The sequence below is a fragment of the Myotis lucifugus genome, unplaced genomic scaffold (assembly GCF_000147115.1).
Source record: "Myotis lucifugus unplaced genomic scaffold, Myoluc2.0 scaffold_1, whole genome shotgun sequence".
NCBI lineage: Eukaryota > Metazoa > Chordata > Mammalia > Chiroptera > Vespertilionidae > Myotis > Myotis lucifugus.
In genome coordinates, this window is record NW_005871049.1 from 13,339,678 (window position 1) to 13,364,468 (window position 24,791).

At 41.7% G+C, this 24,791-nt stretch overlaps 1 protein-coding gene across 1 annotated transcript in view; it reads right to left on the reverse strand.

Annotated features, from left to right (window-relative positions):
* RNF150 (ring finger protein 150) overlaps positions 1-10,542 on the reverse strand; it is a 171,535-nt gene extending 160,993 nt beyond the window's left edge. The window contains exon 1 of the mRNA XM_023752835.1: positions 10,493-10,542. Within this exon, the coding sequence (XP_023608603.1) occupies positions 10,493-10,542 (50 nt within the window). The remainder of the gene's footprint in view (positions 1-10,492) is intronic.
* Positions 10,543-24,791: the final 14,249 nt, after the last annotated feature.

The window sequence follows — 24,791 nt, forward strand, 5'->3', positions numbered from 1 at the left end:
TGTGTGTGTGTAATGTGTGCGTGCAAGGAGGAGCTTAGTGTGATGTCAAAAGATTCGGGGCTTCGCTTGCCAAGCTCCCTGGGTCTCTCTTTATGGGCAGCAGCGACCCCTGCTGGGTCTCAAATTCAACTCCATATGCGATTTGCATCGGGAGAGGCAAAAAGGGACGCGCCCCCTTGACCTATGCTGAAGGGAGAGACTTTCTGCACCTTAAATACAGCGAAGTGTGTGTGTGTGTGTGTGTGTGTGTGTGTGTGTGTGTGTGTGTATACCTATTGTAATCAGCCTTCCCATTCGCAGGAGCAACTGCAGTGAGCTCCGTAGTTACCCATCCGAGGGCCACAGGGTAAGGCCAGCTGGGGGGGCGGGGTGGGGGTTGGTTCTTCCCAGCCACACCTGAAGATCTAGGGCAGGGACCATCGAATGTAAGTGTGCATCGGCATCACCTAGGGGTTGTTACAACTCAGACTGATGGGTCCTGCCACAGACTTTCTGATTCAGCACATCTAGGGCAGGGCTCCAGATAGCGTGTGCCTTTCTGACAAATTCCCAGGTGGTGCTGCTGGTCTGGGGACCACTCTGTTCAGGTGAGTACAGGAATGGGCTTCTTTCCTCCCTTCTGGACTCAAATGTGTGACATTTGTTTTCTGTAGAATGAGTGTTCCCAACTCTACAAGAAGAGAAGCTGGGTGAGATGTTTCATTGTTGTGTTTATTCTGGTTGTCACGACTGGTAACAGAGGACTCACAGCCGCAATAGGCAAGGGAGGGCTGCTTGGGTTACTATTGTTTATAGCGTGTTCTCCAGTTGTGCCGAGAGATCACAACCAGTCAGCAGAGAGTACATCCCCTCTAGAGGAGTGTCCTTAAAACTGACACAGCACAATTCCCTCCCAATTAAATGTTTGGTTATTTTCCTTTCGCACCAACAGTTTCCTTGACTTGAGATACTTGCTGTATAAAGTATCTAAACCAATTTGCAAGAGGGTTCTCAATGGCTCCCATGGTACTTCCCACCTGGCACTTTTTCAGACAACCCAGGACCCAATTCACAGTGCACACAAGAGTCCCTTTCCCCCAGGACCTTAGTCGTTTACAGGTTTCTGTTAAAGACCTTTCACCAGCAGCTTCTCTTTATCCAGCAGCCATGCAAATAGCCGGTGGCTATATCCAAATTAGAAGCAGGCACAAAAAGAACTACTAGGAAGAATTTGTCTCTGTGGCATTTGATGTGCTGGATTTGTGTGCTTTCATTTTAGAAAATAGGCTTCTAGGCAACTGGGACGGTGCTTTTTACAGCTTTTTATAGTGCCTGACGCCGCAGGCAAACATGGAGACTGCCTGATTCCCGAGCCACCGAGATGAGGGAGGTCCACTGGCTCCCCTTGCTCTCCCCACGCCCAGCTAGGTTCTGTACAGATACCATAGCAAACCAAGGCGGTTCCCCAAACCTCCCTATGTCTTCACAATTCTCCAGCCACAACACTGGAGGAGTCTGTGTCATTAAGAATGCACAGCTACTCTTTACCCTTTCTTTCCGGAAGCCGGAGAGGTTGCAGGATCAAGGAGACAGCATCCTGGCTCAGAGATTGATTAAGTACAGGGGCGTTAGACAGATAAGTGAAATATTGACTATACTGGGAGCCAGGTTTCTTAGTGTTGAAGATGGAGTTTACAAATATGGAAAGAAATAAAACTATTAAGAACCCCAAGGTGTTGGATTGGATTAAAAATGAATGCAAAATCATTATATATGGATATATATATGTACACACACACATATACATATCTATATTAGTACATACATATATACACCATAGCTATCTTCTCTCAGAGGCTAGAAGTAATAGATACATCCAGTGGCCAGAGGATCTTGGCTTCGAAGTGCCATATGCTTTTAAAAGGAACCAGGGCCAATTCCAGGGCTTGGGCTGGGAAAGTGCAAAGTAAGCTTGGAGGGAAGTGCTCAGAGCGTGGCGAGAGCATGCCAAAAGGATGCATAAGCCAGCCGGATGGGGCTCCCACTGGCCAAATCTGGGACAATTTGAGCATCAAAATAAATAATGATAGTAACTGATTCTAACTGATTTAACCCAGAGGTTAAAACAAGAATCCATGAATCCATGCTAATATGAAGGGATAAATAAATAATGATAGAATCTATAATAATAAAAACGTAATATGCTAATTAGGCCCCACATCCTAAAGACCGAAGGGACATCCTTCCAGTTGTCCTTCTGGACGACCTTCTGCACAAAGCTGGGACTGTGAGGGCCGAGACAAGCCACTGTGGCTGTGAGGGCCGAGCCCCTTGCACGAATTTCGTGCATTGGGCCTCTAGTAAATAAATAAATGGGGAAGGAAGGATATCTCTTCCTTGTGGAAGAATGTCAACTAAGATGGATGGAAATAGAAAGTCACCCTTTGGCAATGTTGTTTGGCTCAGGCAGGAGTCCTTAGTGGGTGCTAAGGTGTGCGGGTAGGTGTGTAGATGCTTGATGTGAAGCAGGATGTAGCCTAGTCTTAAAGTAGCTTCTGAAAAGTACTTATTGATGACAAGATGGGAAATGGTTAATTTACCGAAGAGAACCCTGGGAGACACCAACTTGACCAAGTGATCAGGATGAGCATAGCCAGCAGGAAAGCTGGTCACATCACGTCCTTCCTGTTATGATGTGCGGAGAAGAGCACAGCATCTTTTCTGTCACATTCCTGCGAAGAATGCATGGCCTGGATCTGGACCTTCTGGTGGGCCCAGAATGAAAGGCGTCCCACAAAATGAAAAGTCTGTATTCTTCAAAACTCTTATAGCTTATGAGAGTCAGAGAAAGATGGAAGAACCAATCGATCCAAATTAAAAGAGACTTAAGAGATGTGACAACTAAAAGCAACAAATGATGCTGTACTGGCTCCTGGACCAGGCAGGAAAAATAAACAGTTGGCAAAAATTGAGTTCAGTTTGTGAATTGGATGATAACACTTTATCAGTGCTGAATTCTGACCTGGATGTTCACCTATGTAGAATGTCCTTGTGTGGGAATATTGCCCTTAAGCAAGGATGGGGAACATCCACCAGAGGGCCAAACAAGGCCCGCGAAATCATTTGGTCTGGCCCTGCCAAGGCATTAGGGGTGAGTTAATTAAATGTTTGACCAAATATAGCAGGCTGATTTTTAAGTGGATAATTTTGTATGGCCCATGATGGTGTTATAAATATCCAAATGGCCCTTGGCAGAAAAATGGTTCCCCACCCCTGCCCTAAAGTATTTAGTAGTGATGAGGCATTCTGTCTGTACCTTGTTTTCAAGTGGTTCAGGAAAAAATAATGATAATCCGTAAGATCTTGGTTTCTACTACCCATTACTTCAGTGAAGCTGAAATCCAATTCATGATAAAATAGAAAATCAAAAGCCCATTATTTGGGGGGGGGGGTCAGGTGGGGGATATTAATCTGTTGCCACCTTTGTGCTAATGATTCTCTTCCAGCACAACTGCTCCTTTGCTCCTGTAGCTTCACTCGAACCACCGAGCTGGGTATACCAGAGGGAATAAAATGGATAAGGTTCTCCTTTTCATGGAGTTTACATTCTGAGATGGGAGAAGTAAAAAAAAAATTAAGTTTTAGATTATGTCAGAAAGTGCTATTAAGACCAAGGCATCAGACTGAGGGAGGGGGACCTATGTTATATAAGGTGCTATTGTACATCAGGATCAGCTGCTCTGATGAGGTGACTTCAGAACAGAATCCTGAAAGAAGGGAGGGGATCCATGTGCATGTTTGGGGGCCTGGTTGTACCAGGAAGAGGGAACCATAAATGCGGCAGCCTTGAGGTAAGTTTGTGCTTAATGTGTTTGAAGAACAGCAAAGAAACCATGGAGGATGGAGAGGTGTCAGAGAAAGAGTGAAGGAGATGAGATTGGGGGTGGGGTGGGGCAGGGGCAGAGAGCCCATGGGGCCTTATAGTCCAGGGTAAGAACACTTTGGCTTTTAGTCTGGGGTGGGTGGAAAAACCTTTGGAGAGGATTTTCCCTTAAGGAGCGAAGTGACACAGTCTGACCTGTTTTAAACGTTTATTCTGATGGTATTGGAGCAGGTTCGGAAGCAAGGAGAACAATCAGGAGCTATAACCATAATTTGGAAAACAGAGGATAGTGTTGTGCCAGGACAGTGGCCATGAACATGGTGAGAAGTGATTGGATCCTCAGTATATTTTGAAGATGGAATAAACAGAATCCTCTGGGGCATCTGGAATGGGGTATGAAAGACAAGATGCCAGAAGGACTCTACAGTTTAGAGCCTGAGCAACTGGTGGGATGGGGTTGTCATTATCTGAGAAGAGGAAAATTGTAGGAGGAGTTGTTTAGGGTAAGAATCAGGTAATTTGTCTCAGCGAAGTGTCTGGGAAGGAAGGTTACCAGATCAAAGCACATGAATGGTTTTCAAGTTCTTGACACGTCCAGGATGCAAATTGCTTTTCCAAAGATTGGCCTCCCTTAGTCTGTCATGCCTCAAAGTGAAGGGAGCTCCCTAAAGTCATGTTTGAAATATCATCAGAAGACAACTTAGTGGTGAGTCTGGGCCTAAGGAGGGACTTTCTCCCTCAGCCAAGCAGCACAGGCCACATCGAATTAGTGGGTGTCCCCAGGGATCTTTGGTGCGTGAAACATAGTATAAATGCAGACACTTTAAAATGGAGTCAGAGCTGCCGTCCCAGATGAACTGCCTTGTACATCTCACTCCTCAAGCCTTTGGAATGTTAAAACTGGGCACAATAACCTTCGGGCTAGGCCTAAAGCAGCATTGAATCCCACAAAACTGGAAACATAGCAAGGAAGCAGACATTATGACTGCAGGGTTAAAAATTAAAGACACTTTTTAGAATTAACATCCCCGTGTCAGCTTATCTGCATCTATAGAAATTCCTGCCATTGATGTAATTGTTGCCCTTCTCTTTCTCATAAATAATCCCCATTGCCTTTGCCTCCGAACCAGCACACTGTTTGGGTTTCTGCCTGAATCAGTGCTTCCTGAAGAGCTATTCTTTTGGATGTCAACTAAATGCTATGCCCCTCACTTTGGCTTTTACCTTTAGGCTGACAGGTGTAGGGAGGTGTTCTTGTGTTCGTAAGGAGTGGGGGCAGATTTGCTTTGAATGCGTGCAACGTGTAAGCCTCCCAGTCAGAAATGAAGAGCAGCCCCAGCAGAGAACTGCAGTGTCCCACTTCTCTGAATGTCAGCAAACTGGACTTTCCCCACGATGCGCGCATCCCTGACACTGCTTTGTCACCTTGCCATTCATGGGCATTGCATGTTCAAAGGGAATTCTGCCGGAGACCAATTCCAGCATGACAGCAGGGCTGCATCTGGGAATGGCTTGAAGGCATTTCCCCAAACCTGAATAGAATACATTAAATTGATTGTGGCTGCCAGACAGTTAAAGGGCATCTTAATCTACATGTTATTGCCTCCTACTGGCCAAACACCTGAACAGCCGTAGGCTAATTCCCCCAATCTGACAATGGACTCTGTACCAAACCCTGACCCTTTGAAGTGTATATCTCTGCCTCTCCTCAGGACAAGTTGTGTTAATAAAAAGCAGGGGTCCTCAAACTACAGCCTGTGGGCCCTCCGAAAACATTTATCCTGCCCTCGGCCCGCAGGCGGGGGCATAGGAATTTGTTCATATAGTTTTCCAACGCTCTGAGGGACAGTGAACTGGCCCCCTGTTTAAAAAGTTTGAGGACCCCTGATAAAAAGCATGGGGTCCTGGGGACGAAGAGAGAACCTAAGACCTTAGACTTAAGATCTTGGATCTTAGCTCCTTTAGCTAAGCTCCTCTGACCCTCAATGCCTTTCAAAATTATATCTCATCTCCTGACTCTTTATTAGTCTCTGGATTCCTATTAAATCTACGCACAGCCTTCTCCAGATTCCTGAACCCTTCTTGATGCTGGGACAAGAATCCCGGCAGAACTCTACGGTAGAAAATGAAATGTTAGAAAATGAATAGAAACACTTGAAAATATAATTCCCCTTCCATATACATATTTTAATGGCTTAATAAAAGTTTAATGTGAAGAAATTTCAATATGCAAGGTTTGATCCATATGGTATTTTTCAAAGCTGACATTGATTGATCGCAATGTTTAAAAATTGATGCTTGTTCAGTTCTTCACACTAAGCTCCTAAATAACTATCCCCATGACTGAAAATGGGAGAACTCTTCAAAAATACATTCCACATGTCTGAGAAGGAGGAAGAGTCCTCACATATAACAGGAGTTCGCATTACCTTGGTGGAAGGGATGGCATTACTATTTTAAAAATCAGTTTCCTGTGGTGTAGCAGCCTGTGGTTGCACACGGCCTGTCCTGCAGATACTTTCTTCTTCCTCGTCTTCCGTATGTGCTCAGAGGGGATGTACAACGTGCTGGGTTGGAGGAGTTGAGGGGCTTGGCCGCAGATGAATCAGGATCAGAATCTCAGCGCTGCCATGGGGGCTGTTTAACCGTGCTCAGCCGCAATGTTCTCTGTAACACCTCCTCCCAGGAATGCTGGGAGATTCTAAAGGGCAGCTTATGTTGGGAACATAGAAGAGTGAGAGAGACTCCAAGGAGGTCAGGACAAGGGGTCAGGAGGGAGCAGAGCCTAGAAATTTTCATGTCTGAAGCTTTTAAAGCAAGTCAGTTTTGCCATTTCTGTGTATGCGGTTGTCTGATTTGGGTTAGGCTCTCACTGGGTGCTGAGGAATAGACAAAGCTCTCCCCTCAAGGAGTTTAGAATTGAGTTTTAGAGAGAGACATAACCACACAAAGGAATTGTGAAGCTAGAGTACGATCATATTTAAAACATACATATAAGAAGAATTCAGAGAGAGCAAATACTACATAGAAATGACACAATAAGGGGATGACCTAGCCAGGTTATTTTGCATCACAATTAGCACAGCTCGCTCTACACCAAGCATGTCAAACTCAAAGGCTAACACAGGCCAAATAAACCAGGTTTAAGTTTATGTGGGCCGCAAAAAAAAACAAAAGCTTCAATTTTCATAGAAACGTAGGTTTATTTCGATAGAGACGTGCGGAATACAAAGGGCTGAAATAAATGAGTAATCATTAACATAAAATAATAGAACATTTTGATAAAAATTAATATTTTTTCTTGAGCATTAACTTACCAGACACTGAATAACTGCACAAATTAATAAGCGTAATGCAAATAAACCTATTTTTCTTGTTCTCCAAAAGCAAAGTATTTCCTGTTGCACACACCAAACAAGTCAGTCCAAGACTAATGACGTGGCAATCGGCTGCTAAAATATTCGCTGCTAGTATTAGTGGAGAGAAATAGTGCGCCTGCGTGTAAGGCCAGTAAGGGAAATGAATGCAACACGATTATAGTAATCAGTCATTAGCAAAAATTGTAGTTCGTTATTAATAATTATGTATAACAAGATATTGTAAAAATTAAGTTACAAAATTTTTATTAAAATGTTTCTTACTTATCGTCATTTGGCTGGGCCGCAAAAATATTCGTTGTGGGCCCCTTGAGTTTGACATGCTTGCTCTACAAGGACTTGGCCTGCTGAGCTCCTCCAGGTAGAATGTCCTACTCCCACTTGTATTTCAAGTATCTACTACAATGCCTGTTCCACAGTGGCATCAATAAACATGTTGAGTAATAAAAAGTAACGAAGAGCTGTAATTTTTGCGCACTTAATATATACGCAGGCACTATTTGTTCTAAACACTTTATACAGAACAGATTATCTTATTTGATTCTCAGGATGACTTTATGAGGTAGGTATCACTGGTCCCATTACACAAATGAGGAAACAGAAATTTGAAGAAGTGCCTAAGGTCATGCAAGTAGCAAGTGTAGGAGCTGGGACTTGTTTTACCAGCAGTCTGACTCCAGTCCCTGGTCTTAAGGACTGTATTCTTCAACTGGTGTTCTCTTTGTCTTGGATATTCACCACCTTGTTCATTAACTTGACTCTGACTTGTAACTTCACTTCTTTGGCCTCTGGCTAATTCCTTTGATCACCTGAGCTCAGATGCTGTTTCTTCAACCTCATTTTAGTAGGATCCCTTCTCTGAAACCATGAACTTTCAGAGTCCAACCATTCCTGTAGCTTCTGCTCCAAGTATTGCAGATGGAAATGGAAGGTTATGGGAAAGTTATGGGGGGAGAGGGAGAGTGTGAATGAAACTAATAATATTCATTTCTTTGCTTATATTCCCTGATTAAGTTCTCAAATTTCAAAACAATACATTGCTAAAAATAATCTTTCTTCTTTTTTCACTCCTTCAAATGATCAAATGAATTTTTACTTAGTTCAGCCTTTGGTACAATTTTGACATTTAATTTGGGCTTCTTTGTCCTTCTCACTAACCAGAACCCTTCCAAACAAGTGTGTCATGAAATTCTTTGAGAGACAAGACGTGGAGAGTCAGCATATACAAACTCTTGGGATGTGAGCCAAAACCAACAGAAAACTTTCCTACTACAACACAACTCCTTTTTTCTTTCTTATTTTTTCAAATGATTGTTCAGATTTTGTTCTAATTTATTACTTTATTTTTAAAAACTGGCTTTTTAGGGGGGTCCTTTTTGATATAATCTTTTCCTCTTTCACCAGAAAGTCATGACGGGGGAGGATGTATCTACAACCCAAGACACTCGGAGAATTGCATGCTGACAGCCCATAAAGCTGTTAGACATGAGCAGTTTTAAACTACACTTTGTCAAATACCAGAGGGGAGAGAATCCAGGCCCTCCTCCAGCCCTTTCCAGCCAGCTGTTTGGAAGGACACTTTTATAAATATTTTCCCTGTGTCGAAGTGCATTCCCACAGGGCTGGTGAACAGCCATCAGCACAATTGAGGGAGACAGCCAGCCAGGCAGCCTTAGGATTGAATGAAACAGGTGTCAGGGTTTTAATCCAAGCTTTGTGCTTAATTTTCTTTTTAGGTCTAGACTGCAGGATGACTAATCTCTCATTCTGGTGTATTTTACTTTGGATACTAATTCCTAAACATCCATTGAGCTTGAGTCCCACAGAGCTATCACAACAGTTCGGCATTACTCTGTTTCCATTGACAGATTCTCTCGCCACATAGTAAAGTCTCTGGGAAGGAATAAGGGAGAGAAAATATTTTTTTTTCTCATAAGCCAGTCCCTGTGTTAGTTTTCATATAAGTTGTCTGGTCTGAATTCTCCCCTCTTTGCTACAGATAATTAATGTGAGGGGCCAGACCAGCCCCTTCGAGTCCATTTTCTCTTCTGTAAAATGAGTGTCGGACTGATGATTTCTCCAGATCTCTCCAGCTCTAAGGTGCTGTGGCTCGGATGATTCTCTTACTCAGGTCGAGTACAATTATACAATTCCTCTTCTGTTTTGCTGCTGTGAGGCTGGACTCTGTTGGGGTCTCCAAATGGATCTGTAGAACTTGGAATTCCTATAATACATACTAAGATGTATTTGTGGTGATGTCTGTGGGAGAGAGGACTATCAATTCACTTCAAGTTCAGATCCAAACTTTGGAATAAATCAAAACCCTGGCTATACATTAGAATCACCCAGGAAGGTCTGTTTATTTTTGTTGCTTTATTTTTATTTTTGTTTTTGCATAAACCTGCACACATTTGAGTTAACTTGACCAGGGGTGGGGCTCTCACAATGGCAATTTTAAAAGCAACTCAGGTACTTGTAATGTGTGGCCAGGTTGAGAATCATAGATAATTTAGATAACTGAGGTGGGGAGGGGGAGAGGGAGAGTGAGGATTAAAATAATTAATGAATAACAACAGTTATATCTCACTTCCTCAATTCCTACACTAGTCAGTGTTTATAATTAGCTAACTAATTTTCTGAACTTTACCCAAATTAGGTGTATAATATAATTTTTAATAGCAAAGAAGCCTGTATAGAATTTAAATAGTTTCTGAAATATTATTAAGGTGACAAAAAGAAAATAAACACAGTCCTATGAAGAAATAAATACAAATTGAGATTGAAATAAATACAAATTGATAAGATGAAACTAATAAAAATATGAAAAAAATGCAGAATATTATAAAATCTAGCTTAATATGAGGCAGGCCATAAGGAAATATAAAGCTATTAAGGCAAATTAAAAATAAAGGAACTCAAAAGGCTATATGGCTAAAATATGCATGGATTATTTTCAATTAGCAGGAGAGAGAGAGCAAGCACACAAACATGTGTGTGTTCTTGTGAATAGTCTAGTTTCAATTTATCACGGTGTAACTTCTGTGGGCTAACCAATGGTTGATAGCCTATTTAACTCTTGCTATATTTGCCATGGATATACTAAATTGAATAATCTTTAAAACCAGATATTACAAAAAGAACATGAAATTCACATTTTCTGGTATAGAGACAAAAAAAGAGAAAACATAAGTCATATCAACTGGACAGCCCATTTGTTCACCCAGGATAGAAGTCTCTCACTGGCAGGGCCTACTTGGATGACTGGATCTTATGGAAGATCCACCAATGCTTGGGTTCTGCCATGCTTCAGGTTCCCATGTTTCCTATCTTGTGGAGATTTTGAGGAATTAAGGTGTGTCTCAGGGTATATCTGTATCAGGATGGATGTAACATCAACCATACATGCCTCAGTATATACCTGGTTCAGACATTTTTAGCATCTTACTGCTCATTGGGAGGAGGAGATAAGGGGGTAATCCATGTGGACACCTTGGAGGGAACAGCCAGTGCAGAGGCCTTGACGTGAGAGCAAATGTGGCACATCCAGGGAACAGCAAGGAGACCCATGTGGCTGTAGTGCAGTGAGCAAAGATGACGTCGAAGAGGCAGTGTGGGCAAGGACATAAGGATGTTGAGTGGGGGAGTTAGTTCAGGAAGGGCCATGGAGGCCATTCTAAGAAACTTTGCCTTTTACCCTGAGTGAGATGGAGGCATTGTGCAAAGAAGTGATACCATCTGACTTGTGTTCGACAGGATTACTCAGGCAGCTGGGTCTAGGAGGCTAGAGAAGGAAAAAAGATCATATTTGTGAGTGGACGATTTTCCTAGATTAGCACTCCTGGAGTCTCTCTTCCCCCATCCTCTGATTGATGAGATTGAAAGCATTAGTAGAGTCAATCAATCACCCTTTTCTCCATTTTCTCTGGGATTTCGCCCACAGAGAGGGTGCACTCTGAGCCTCTGTCTCAGCCATGCTATAAGCTCAGTGAGGTGGGTTCAAACCTGCAAGGGATGTTCTGTTGTTTCTCAGGAGTAAGTCTGCTTAATTCAGGAAGGGAATAGTAGCATGCCACGACTGCTGTGTTTTCACCAAAATGCATTTTCTCTTCCTTTAGTCATAGAGCTAGACTCAATTTTCCCGTCTTCCCAATCTTCCTTGTTGTTAGGTGAAGCCATGAGTTCTAGGAAGAGAGTGTGAGTTGAACTTATATGCACCACGTCTGGCACTGGCACATGCAGCCCTCTGTTAAAAATGAGTGGACACAGAAAATGAGGCGGTGAGAGCCTGGGGTTGGGGTGGGGACGGGCTGTAGGGGGTCAATGAGGGAAAAAAGGAGACATATGTAATACTTTAAACAATAAAGAATTATTTTTTTAAAAATGAACACTCCTCTTATATTACCCACTTCCTTTCCTACTTTTTGTCCCCAACTCATCTCCATTTAACATTGTACGTAGTTGATGTTTTAAAAAATTGTCTTTCTCTGCCTCTCTTCTACCAGAATATAAATTCCAAGAGGGAAGAGATTTTTGTCTGTGGTCTTTCCTGCCGTGACTCCAGCACCTGGGTTAGTTCCTGGCATATAGTACATACTCAATAACCAATTCTGGAAAGAATGGATCGGGTATATTAAATTAAACTTTTGTTGTTTGATTATAAATAAGTTTTCTTGCTTTACAGTTGCATAAGAATGATAAGAATGTCCCTAGTTTGGTGTTTGAACCTACATAAGTAATTTACAATAATAAAAGCATAATATGCTAATTAGACCAGACGACCTTTCAGATGAAGCCAGGGCTGTGAGCAAAGCCCGGTCCCGGGTGCCTGCTGGCAGCCAGAGGGAAGCCAGTGCCGGCAGCCGGGGGAAGGAAGATCTACTCTTGCACGAATTTCATGCATCAGGCCTCTAGTATTATTATAAAAGTAATTTAAGTCAACATTGGGAGCTAAAGACAGGTTTTTCTTTAAAAGAAGTTTACATAAGTTTTTACTCTTTATTTTTAGAAAAAATGCACTATTCTAGCTAAGTTGATAGTAATCTGGAAGAATCAGAAAATTTCAAGAATATTAGAAACAGAAGGAAACTTACAAGTTATCTAATTTAACATTTTACCTTGGAAGAGAACAGTGGTAGGATTATGGAAGTTTCTGTTTGCAAAGTTTTCTGGATTTTATGAGTAAGAAAATGATGTTCCACATCTTTATAACATTTTATTGATAAGCAATGAAAATTCCCGGAGGAAGGTGATGTGCTGCCATGATAACATAAAATTCTTCACAAGAATTTTTTTAATATACTAACTTCAAATTTTATCCAGAAATGAAAAGCTGTTCCAATGGACTTAACAGATGGCTATTGTTGGGAAATATTTAATTCTCGGAAAAATTCATGATGTAAACCTACCTTGTGTTCTTTTATAAACCTTTCATTTATGTTCAAAGAAAGCAGTTTAGTAATATAATAAAATTGTCATTTACTCAATTTTTAACAATGGCTTTTATGCAATGTATTAATCCCTCTCCAGCAATTTGGGGAATGTTGCTATGAATCATTAGAAATAAATGAAGCTTTGAAATTTTATTAGAGGATTATATTAGGCCACAGGGATTCTTCAGTGGGTAAGACAACACCAGGATGAAATTCAGGTAGGAATTCAGTTATATTGCCTATGTCCCTGGAGGGTGGATTAAACCCCTACCCTACGGAATTCTGTCCAGTTACATAAAAAAGAAATTCCTTTTCAAAGTTACTCGGTTTTGAGATGAATATAGCTGAATAATGAGTGCTGGGAGGAGATAGACTACCATCTTGAAGAAATGAATGTGGAATATCTGAATATTGCTTCAGCATGTGACATGACTGTGTTACTTCGATACAGCACATTCCAAATCACAAAGTACCATCCACTTCTTAATTTTTTTTATTACTTATTTGTATAAAAAGGTAATTTTTTGAGTTTTTATTTGTCAATTACAGTTGATATCCAATATTATTTTATATTAGTTTCAGGTATACAGCATAGTGTTAGACACATAATTTATGAAGCAATACCTCGATAAACCTAGTACCCACCTGACACCATAAATAGTTATTACAATATTATTGACTTTATTCCTTATGTTGTAGTTTATATCCTGTGACTATTTAAAAAGGTAAAATTTATTCCCAGGAAGCACTGCCTTCAGTTTCACTGAAGTGAGTAATGGGCCTCACTATAACTTATGTATTAAGGTCTTCCCACCCCTTCTACCTCCTTCATCCTCATCCTTAGGGGCAACTCTTCATTTTATTCTGCCCCAGAAGGTGTTTGAGATATGCTAACCCCTTAAGGGGACAGGAAAGGGGACTTCAACCTATTTTTTGTCTTTAGGATAAACTTCACTTCATATGTAATACACATATGTAATATATGTAATATCTTGCAATGAGAAGAATATTAAATCGGCCTATGAAAACAATCCAGGCAGTGTTTTTTGAATAAATGAAAACATGTCCCTAGGACTTGTTCACAACATCTTAATTATACACATAGCTTGCTATATGCATAATTATGTTCTTTCCCTGCCTTGAGCTGAGAAAGGTTTTTAATTCTTCCAAGTGCTGGGGGTTTAAAATCATTAAAGTTGTCCAAGCACTTTTTGGAGAAGTTGGTGAGGAGGAGGAGTTAATGCACTATAATGGGCTGAGTTGTGCACCCCCGCCGCCAAAAAAATTCATATATTAGAGTCCTAACCCCCAGTAACTAAGAATGTGACTGTATTTGGAGAGAGGGGCTTTTGAAGAGGTAATTAAGTTAAAATGAGGTCCTTAGTTTGGAACCTAGCCCAATCTGACTGTTGTCTTTATTAGAAGAGGACATTTCGGCACAGACAGGGCTACAGGGAAGACCTTGTAAAGACCCAAGGAGAAGATGGACATCTGCAAGCCAAGGAGAGAGGCCTCACATGGAACCAATCTTGCTGATACCTTGATCGGGGACTTCTAGCCCCCAGAAATGTGAGAAAACAAACTTTGTTTCAAGCCAGAGAGTCTCTGTTAGGGCAGCCCTAGTAAATTAATATACACAGCAAAGTAGTCATGGCTAAAAAGCACACATCAGTTGAGCATTAATCTATTAAAGTAGAAAGAAAGCACTGAATGGGTGGATGACATAGTAGGAAGAGAATGTCCAGAGGAATGTTGGGTCCTCAATCCGATTCCTATTTTTCTATTTGTTTCCCAACTGGATTGTGGTGCTGCTTCGAGCAGAGATGATGTCTAACTTGTCTTTGAACTTTCTAGTCTTGGCACACAGTAGGTGCTTATATGTCTCATGAATAGATCAATAGTTAATTAGGGGAGGGGTGCAGCAAGGAACACCCACTACAATGTAATGTATGATTAAGAAAGCAGGCTATGCAGTGAGATTAGGTTGAATCCCCGATCTGCCAGTTGGGCAAGTTTCTTCATCCCTCTCTGCCTCTGTTTCCTTATGAGTAAAACAGAGATCATCATTATGCCTTCCTCATCAGTTTGCTGTGAGTATTAAATGAGTACACATATGGAAAAGCTCTTAGAATGATCCCAGGCACATAAAAGGCACTCATTAAGTCTCTGCCATTAGTTATTTCAAGAATGTCCAGAGTTGAAAGGAAACTCTGCCTTAATAGCTGACATAAAGCAGGACTCTGAGTCTGGGTGATAGTGCTATCTGTTCTTTGGCCAAATTCCAACTTATTTCCTTCCCACATAAGTAGCCAAATTCTCCCCACTCACGGAGAGGGACCAGTTTTTATAAAACTAAAAAGGAACTTTGCAGGCTGCATAATAAAGAGCAAGGTCATTCTGACCTTCATTAGCCCACCTGCACAGCTCCACACCATTATGTGAGTAGGGCTGCTAAGGCGGGCAGTTCTCACCACTTCCTGGTAATGTCTATGTTTAGATCCAAGGCTGAATATTGGAGTATTAGGGAAGAATTGAGAAGAGTTAGAGAACATACGTACTTGCAAACAAGTGGATGCCAAAATCTCTCCTTGCTTGAGCTCCTTGCAATGCAGGTGTGTATCTAGAGAGACAGAATATGCTGGTATGCAGCTGAAAACTTAAGCAGTTGTATCTAATGCAGCCATAGTCTTGAGTGCAAAGGGGACATAAATGAACAGGTGCATTTAATTTGGGGAAAGCTTATGTGAGAAGGTGAGCTCTCGGTAAGATATGATGGATGAAAGGGTATATATTGGTAGAGACTAGGAAGAGAGGAAAACCATTATTCAACGAGAACCTATGTTTCAGAATGAGAATCTTACTTAACCCTTTGTACGCCATAAGCGTCTATAGACGCAATTAAGTTCAAAATATCGTGGCGTGTGGGGATGGTTTCCGTTTTGGATGCGTGGCAGTTAACCGGTTGATCCTATCAGTAATCCTACCTCTGTGCCTGGCACACAGTGAAAGGGGATAAGAACTGTGTGCCTGTTCATAAAAGTAAAGCCTGGTGATGCCATCCTTCATCAAACAGATATTTTACCAACATAGATTCCTCTTTTGTCTGACCTCCTGTTGTTTCACTAATATAAAAATTATAGTACACATTATATTGAATTATAACTCTGAGCATATGCTATAGATGATTAAAAGAAAGAAATCCAAGGTCCAGGCATTTCCAAGCCTAGAGGCCTCAGAGGAATATGTAAGAATGCCTTCCACTGCAAGTAACAGAATCCCCAGCCGAAGATGGCTTAAAAGTAGTGGACTCGGCATCCCAAGTGGGAGGCAGACAGTTCTAAGGTTGGCTAAGCCCACCATGCAACATTGTCATTAAGGGCTCAGGTCGTCACTGTCGCCAGCCTCCCCGCTCTGTCATCTCCAGGGTGTCATCCGTGTCTCCCCTCACAGTCAGCAATAGTTGTAGGAGTTTCAGGTGCCACATGCAGACATGACAACGTCTTCATTAAAATGGGGGTGGGGCTTTTTCTAACCCCTTTGAAATAGCCAGAAAAAAGTCTTTCCGAGCATGGCCATGCGTGCTGCTGCCCCCAAGAAGAATTCCAACCCCATAGACTTGGGTGGGGTCACATAGACATGGCCAAATCCATTCACTGAGGAATAGGAGTATGATTGACTCAGCCACCAGTGACCCACACTGCATAGGAGGGCAAGCCCCCAAACAAAACTAGGTGCTGCCAGGAGGGGAGAGCAGGGAAGGAGGAGGCAACCAATGCTGCCCAGCTCAGTGAATTCATCAGACTTCACTTTTCTTTTTCCCAGTCCATTTGGAGTTGATGTCACATTTTAGCTTTCAGAAAGCAATCTATTTTCTCCTCTTCTTGGGCCCCAACTGCTCTGTTGCCCATTCCTATACTGATCCCATGTATCTCAAATTTCTTGGCATGTTTTTAAAACTCCAGGATCCTATCTAATAAAAGAGTAATATGCAAATTGACCATCACTCCAACACACAAGATAGCTGCCCCCATGTGAACACAAGATGGCCTGCAGGGGAGCGCAGTTGGGGGAGACCAGGCCTGCAAGGGAGGGCAGTTGGGGGCAATCATGCTGGCAGGGGATGGCAGTTAAGAGTGACCAGGCCTGCAGGGGAGGGCTGTTGGGGGCAACCAGGCCTGCAGGGGAGGGCAGTTAGGGGCGACCAGGCTGGCAGGGGAAGACAGTTAGGGGTGACCAGGCCTGCAGGGGAGGGCAGTTGGGGGCAACCAGGCTGGGAGGGGAGGGAAGTTAGGGTGACCAGGCTGGCAGGGGAAGACAGTTAGGGGTGACCAGGCCAGCAGAGGAGGGCAGTTAGGGACAATTGGGCTGGCAAGGGAGGGCAGTTAGGGGTGACTGGGCCAGTAGGGGAGGGCAGTTAGGGGCTATCAGGCTGGCAGGGGAGCAGTTAGGCGTCGATCAGGCTGGTAGGGGAGTGGTTAGAGGGTGATCAGGCTGGCAGGCAGAAACGGTTAGGGGAAATCAGGCAGGCAGGCAAGTGGTTGGGACCCAGCAGTCCTGGATTGTGAGAGGGATGTCCGACTGCTCTTTTAGGTCCGATCACACTGGGATCGGGCCTAAATGGGCAGTTGGACATCCCTTGAGGGGTCCCAGATTGGAGAGGGTGCAGTCTGGGCTGAGGGACACCCCCCCCCCTCATGCATGAATTTCATGCACCGGGCCTCTAGTCATATGTGATAATAACATATTAGCATTTCTTATTTGCAATATACATTATAATATAGAGTGCTTCTGCCTATAGTTTCACTGTTACTCAAAACCGTGCTGTGAGAAGATGTCAAAAGGTGTCAGTCTAGAGGCAAAGAGCTTTTAAAATATATTTTTATTAATTTCAGAGAGGACGGGAGAGGGTGATAGAAATGTCAGTGATGAGAGAGAATCATTTATCGGCTGACTCCAGCCCCCCTATCACCACTAGGGATGAAGCCCACAACCTGGGCATGTGCCCCTGACTGGACTCGAACCTGAGACCTTTCAGTCCACAAGCCAACATAGAGTCAAAGAGTTTTTAGTTATAATATTTGTCTTGCGGCTCAGATGTGGGCTCAGGTCTCTGAGTCCACCCAGGGCTCCTTCTGCTCTCCCCTCCTAATTCTCAGAACACTGCCGACAACATCATAATCTCTCAACACATCATTGTTAAATAAGTGGACTCACATTTAAAATCTGGAAGAATGGGAAATTCCATTTCTATAATTTTTTAGGAGAGTTTGAAGAAATATAAAGCATTATAACAAGACAGCCACTGGAGGTAGCTATTGTTCCACAAAAGAAGAATATGTTTGTTTTCCTCTTTTCCAGAAAGAGCAGCCTGATCCTGTTATAAAATCCCAAGTGAAGTGATGGGAACTGTTGTTGCCTAATATTTACGGACTTCCTGTGCTTGAGGAACTACAACTAAAGAAAACTCATGCTTTGTGCATTTAGCATGAACATTTGCCAAACGTTCTCCTGAAATGACAAACTTTTTTCTGTGACATTTCCCCTTATTTAGAATGACCATTTCTTTTTCTTTTTCTTTTTACAATGCATAGATAGTGGGATTATTTGTTAATAAAAAAGATTATTTCCTCAAATTTGTTTATTATATTCCCAAGTAGGAGCCATCCATCCTGTGGGTATAATTTGAGAGACACTTAGAATTCAAATTCTCTTTTCATCTGGGCCATTCTTGCTAATTCGTTCACAGATATTTCAGCTTTAGCTCTTCATCCCTTCTTGTTCACTTGGTGCCCCCACTTTGAGGGCCTGTGCTCCAGAATGACATTGCCCGAATTGGCATTTCTCAAAATATGAACGACATGAAACATGCTATGAAAAGAAGGGCTCCTCAGTCGTCAGCTCAGGAAATGCTGTAGAAACTAGCCTCCATTTGGAGCTGCAAAACCACATTAGCACTTTAAAAGGGGAGAAGCTCAACAGCAAAGAACAGTTGGTGTTACTTTGTTTAACAGGCTGTTTCCAAATCTTTTCACCACAAGTCAGCAAACTTCTGTGAAGGGACAGATAAGGAAGTATTTTGGGCTTTTGGGTCACCCTGGGTCTCTCTTGGAACTTCTCCAGTCTGCCATTGTGACACGAAAGATCACAAAAGTGCATAGAAAAGGCTATGGGTGATGTGTGGACGAATGTGCGTGGCTGTGCGCCAAGGAAACTTTGTTTATAGACCCTGACATTTGAACTGCAGATGATTTTCATAGGCCATAAATATTCCTAACATATTTTCTCCCAACCTTTAAACATCTAAAAACTCTCCTCTGTATGAATTTTGTAATGTGCACCAAAACAGGCAGCAGACCAGGTCTGGGCGATGGGCCCCGGATTGCCAGCCCCTGCCTCAGGCCACATGCCCTTTCTCACCGCCCTTTTTATTTTTCAGGTGACGTCTATTAAGATTGAGGGGGAATATAAGGATACGATTTGGAAAAGGGTGGTATCTCACGTTTGTGAATTGGTTTTTCAACCTACCAGCCTGCTTGCTGACTTCTGATATTAATAGCGGGGAAGAGAAACCTGAGAGACCAAAGTCTCTCTGAGTGGGGGAGGGGGGTCGTAAGAGAGGACAAGCGGCAATCCTCTCTCTGACAGTCCACGCTACCGGCTCACTTAGTGCTGGTCCTAGTGCAGTGGTAGGTAGAGAAGCTTCATTAAGTTGTGTCACCTCTCGGCTGGGCTCGAGAGCCGGCGTGTCTTCTCCATCTTTATCTTCCCCTTCAAGGCCAGGCCACACCGCACTGTGACATAATGGAGCCCCCAGAGAAAGCCACTTTAATCAGCATTTTGCTTGTTTTCGGTTTTTAATATTGCAAACAATGCTGGAATCCACTGGCTGTATGCCTAGATCTCTTTCTAGATATACTGTTTCCTTAAATAAATGATCCAGGACATATATGGAGACAATTCAGGTACCCATGCCTAACCTGAGGAAACCTATGATTTTGCCTCTAGTTCTGGCCGGGTGACTTTCTACCCTCTGTTTGCTAAGGTAATATTTAATAGTGATTTGGGCACTGGCACACGAGATGAATAGGGAAGATAAAATTATCCAGACTTTCGCCTTTCTGTTCACTTATCTATTCCCGAGGCTTCGAGTAGGGAGGAAGAAGGCAAGGGCAGAAAACTCACAGGATTCGACCACAGATTACTCCGGGAAAGCTGCACCACAGTGGGGAAAACAGCATTCATTCCTGGAACAGACTTTCAGTTTTTGTAACTACACCTTGGAAATTAAAAGGTAAACAAACACGTCTGGGAAGAGAACGTGACCTTCAGAATGACACTCTAAAAAGGTCAAGTCAACGCAGAGCAGGATAATTTTGAAAAGTGCATAGAAAAAAGGCAGATATCCTGTATTTGGGGTGCCAAGGTGGCAGGTACTGGGAGGGGATAGCAGCTCCAGGCATCCTAGGGCCTCTCAATATTTGCGAGTCTTCAGCCTTTGAAAATGCTTCCAGCTCTGTCTTTTTTTCTGATTCCTTTACATTTCAGACACAGCAAACACCAATTGTTTTTTAACTCCCAAACTACTTTCGGCAACAACTGTGAAAAATCTGCAACAATCCGTTGTCGTGCAGCTCCCTGGTTTCCCAACATTCTGCAGCTGAGATTCGGGAATTGGGGTTCCCGATCAGCCAGCAGCATGGGCATCGCCTAGTTAGAAATGCAGAGTTTTCAGGCCCCCGCCCGAGATTTACGGAGCTGGTCCAGCAATCTGTGTTTTCATAGCCCTCCACATTACCCTAATGTCTGCTAAAATCTGAAAACACACTGTTCTATAGCCACTAGTCCGAATGTACTATAAAATAAGGAAAAGGGAAGTCGGAGAGCTGTCAGGGACTATTCGGCGAAGGCCAATCAGCTGTCACAAGAATAAACACAGAGAGGAAGCCTATTAGGAGGAAATGGCTGGAGAAATTAGAAGTCTGCATTACAGGAGAATGCTGCTTGGTATCCTGATGAATCATATCTCAAGCGTCATATAATTGTATGAATCTGAAATGATATAACTTTGTACAAGATGTCTTTGCCATGAAGAAGAAGAATTGTAAAAGCGTTACCAATAATGTAAAGATGTATCGCCTCATGGGAAAACCTAAGGTAAGATGAACTTCTCAATAAGTATTTCTTGGGTAATTTTTAATGGTTATAGTTTGGTAAGGAATAAAGTAATTCATTAGGAAGGAGAAGCAAAACATTCTCACGTTGAGTAGTAGGAATATGTCAAAAAATCACAATAAAAAGATTCATGTTCAGTTTTACAGGGGAAAGCTTGGCATGCGATTCATGAGTGCTGGAGTGAGCATGCACACATTTGGAAGTAAATTTCTCCCTATACTCAGCAATATGCTCAGCTTCCTTTGAGTTATCTATTCAGGTTTTAATGAATCTACTTTAAGTTATTAAATTTAAGTCTCTAATAATTTACTTACTTATTTCAGCTTTTAGTTCTAACCTTTTTTTTGTAATATCTGCCACTCATCCCTTTTTGGCATTTATAAATGTAATTATAATTCTGGTACCTTGACAAGAACTATTTAGCAAGACTATTTGCTGTTTCATGAGTCCTTTAATACATTCTTCTCATCTCTGTGATCACCAAGGTCCTCACTCCTAAAATTCCATGATTCTACAATTTCTAATTGTGCTGTATTCTAGAAATCCCAAGAAAAATAAAGGAGATGAATGAATTTGTTCAGAAAAGCATTTCAGAAATAAGAATCCCAACATTAATATTTATTTTGCACCAAACTAAACATGAATCTAGATTTAAGGATGGTTCACTGCTCACATAATTAAGCTAATGTTATAGAACTACGGAATCATGGTTCTGCAAATGAAAAAAAAATGGAGATACTGAATCAAATTTAGAGTTAATGAGCCCATTCAGACTTCATCATGTTAAACAATATATTCCATTATTTTAAATGTTTGTAACAGTTCTAAGCCAGATAATATACAATACATTGATGGATGTGCTTGGATGAAGTAGCCTGTAATACCAGGTACCTCAATTATTTTAAGGAACTTGATCATATAGATGACTTTTATTCCATGTCTTGGGACACTTGTAGATGCTTTTTAAGTTTTTTTTTTTTTTTAACCTGGATCCCAAATTTATACCCGGATGGGGGAAAGGAGCCCCCCCTGAAGAATTTGTTTATCGGCTGCACATTAGAATCACCTGGGAATCTTTTTTAAAATCCTGATTTCTGGGCCTCATTCTCCGGAAATTCTGTTTCTTTGTTACTAATGTTGTGGCCTCTCCTCATAACAAAGAAACAGAATTTTCGGGGGATGAGGCCCAGAAATCAGGATTTTAAAAAGATTCCCAGGTGATTCTAATGTGCAGCCAAGGTTGAGAACCACTGCTCTAGATTATTAGAGCTGTCAAAACCCATTTTTTATACATTTTGAAAATATGGTTAAAAGCAACTCCCTTCATTTAAACTTGTTATGCTGAGGTTCAAGGGAGCCTAATATAGTGCAACTCTGTTTCCCACTTGCACTCAGAACCAACTGAGAGGTATAGCAAAGGAGTCAAGACCGAGTCCACTCAGCATGCCGCATCTATTACTGAGTAAAGTTAAATTTGAGCACATTGTTTCATCCATTGCAAAGGTGGACTTCGGAATATTGAATTTCAGAATTCATCTAACTTTCCCATCCACTCACTGGCAATACTGCTTTGTTTACTTATAAACGAACTATAATTTAAACACTCACAGTAAAGCATAAAACAGTTAAAAATCTGATGAGCCTTGGCCGGCATAGCTCAAAGGATTAGACTGTTGGCCCACGCATGGAAGCATCATAGGTTCCATTCCCGGTCAAGGGCATGTACCTGGGTTGTAGATTCAATCCCTGGCTCCAGTTGGGGCATGTTGGGGAGGCAACCAATGGATGTGTCTCTCTCACATTGATGTTTCTCTCTGTGTCTCTCTCTCCAGCCTCTCTCTTTCACTCTCTCTAAAAATCAATGGAAAAATATCTTTGGGTGAGGATTAACAACAATAGCAACAAAAAAAAATCTGCTGTAAAAAACTTTCATGTGCAAGATATGGATTATATTTTTTAGTGTCATCAAGGAATCTAACAAATATTTCCTCTTCTTTTATCTTAACAAGCAAAATATTCATTCAGTGCCTTTCATTCTCAACATTTTATGTCACCAGCTCAAAGCTCTTAAATCTTTTAAATGTTCTCTACTAAAAACGCTCATGTGTGTTGGTTTTATTTTAAGTTAAGGATTAGTAAAACATTCAGGCTATGAAAAGTTTAATTTTATAATATCATCAGTAGCAATCTATAGTTACATATGGAACCAGGAACATTACAAAAGGGCTAGCATCCTGGGCTTACATTGTACACAATTCTATGAAAAGGAAGATTCCAATGTTCGCTTCAAAATGTGTTTCTAATTCCCTCCAGGGGGCCCAAGATTGAGATGGGGAAGTCCAGTCTTGGCTCTTTTCGGCTCCATTCTGATACGTCCCAAACCCAAGTCCATGTTTCACTAAGGATAGTAGGGTCTGGCAGCATGCCAGAGTTATAGATGAGGTGCACTGGTGTGGTCTCTCTCTCCTCCACCCCCCCCCCCCCAATCCGCTTCCCCTTTCCTCTCATGAAACAGCCTCGAGTGTACATTAAGATCAGGGCAGAAACTACGATACAGGGCATTTCATTGTCCAGGAATGTCAAACTTTCCTAGGAAGCCAATTTTTCTTGAAGAGCCTTTCTGCAATCTGGATGCATGCGCGAACATTCTCTTTCCTGGATATGTGATTTCTCACACTCACTTCTTGTTCTGCTTTCTCTGACATTATAGAAGAAAATTAATGGAACGAAATAAATTAAGAGCCCTGGTGCTTTATCATGACTGTTCAGCAAATCTAATTGATACCTTGGGGAGATCAGGAGGTACTTGCTGATAACTGCTTTAGAGCAAAGGGCTTATTGTTTGCTTTTTTGTTTGTTTGCTTGTTTTATTTTATGTCCTATTTACCATAGAGAATCTTGTACTGTTATGGTGCACTACAAATAATAAATATAATACCAAATATGACAAATGTTTGGGGGGAAATGGGAATGGTAACTTACAGTTTTCAAATTAAATGGCAATAGTTCATCCCCAAATATATATAGAACTGACAAATATGGTCATTTGATTAAAACGAAGTAAACTAAAAATGTATATGTTTCATTAAAAATTCGGAGATATTTATAATATTGAAAAGAAGTACTTTGGAAGGTTGTAGAAATCCTCTTTTTGGAGGTAAATAAAATAGCATTTCTTTACTTGGGGAAGATTAAGGCTGAGCCTTAGACAGAATATTTTATCAAAGTGTATTGCAACCTCTGTGTGTATGTGAGTGAGTGTGTGTGTGTGTGTGTGTGTGAGAGAGAGAGAAAAAGAGAGAGAGAGATCATTCACATGCTATTTTCTCTGGAGTTGAATTCACAATGCTAGTATATTGGAGATCTATCTAATTAGAGATCTATCAAGGTTAAAAATGTGTAGAAGAGTCATCTTTGTGTTTCAGATTCAAAGATGTTAATTTCTCTTACATTCTCTCCTTTTCTTTTCTTTCCTTTTTTTCCGTGTGAAAGATGTGTCAGAAAGAACAACTCCTGGAGAAACGTTATGGTAATTAATAGGGGCTACTTCTCAACTGCTCAGAATGATCAGTTGAGAGGCCACTTGTCATTTATTTACTGTCTTTAGCTTAAAGATGATGAGTTCCTTGGGGGCTGAGAGGGGGCAAGGGAGGGTACAAATGGCCAGAGAATGGTGGTACAGCCAAAGCTTTGGACTTGTACTGACAAGGGCCAGGGCATATAAAATTCATGTGTTTTGGAAGTTTGGGTTGTCCAACTGCTTTCAAATGTCAAGTTTAATGAATATATTACAGGTTCAATTATATATTTTTGCAGTCTAAGTATTCCTGTAAAGTTGAGTACCTGGAATGCTTGCCTTGCTCCACCTCTGACTAACACCTAGTCATATTTCAGGTCTATGTTCCATGACACTTTCTCCAGAAACCTTATTCGATGTCTAAATTAGGACAC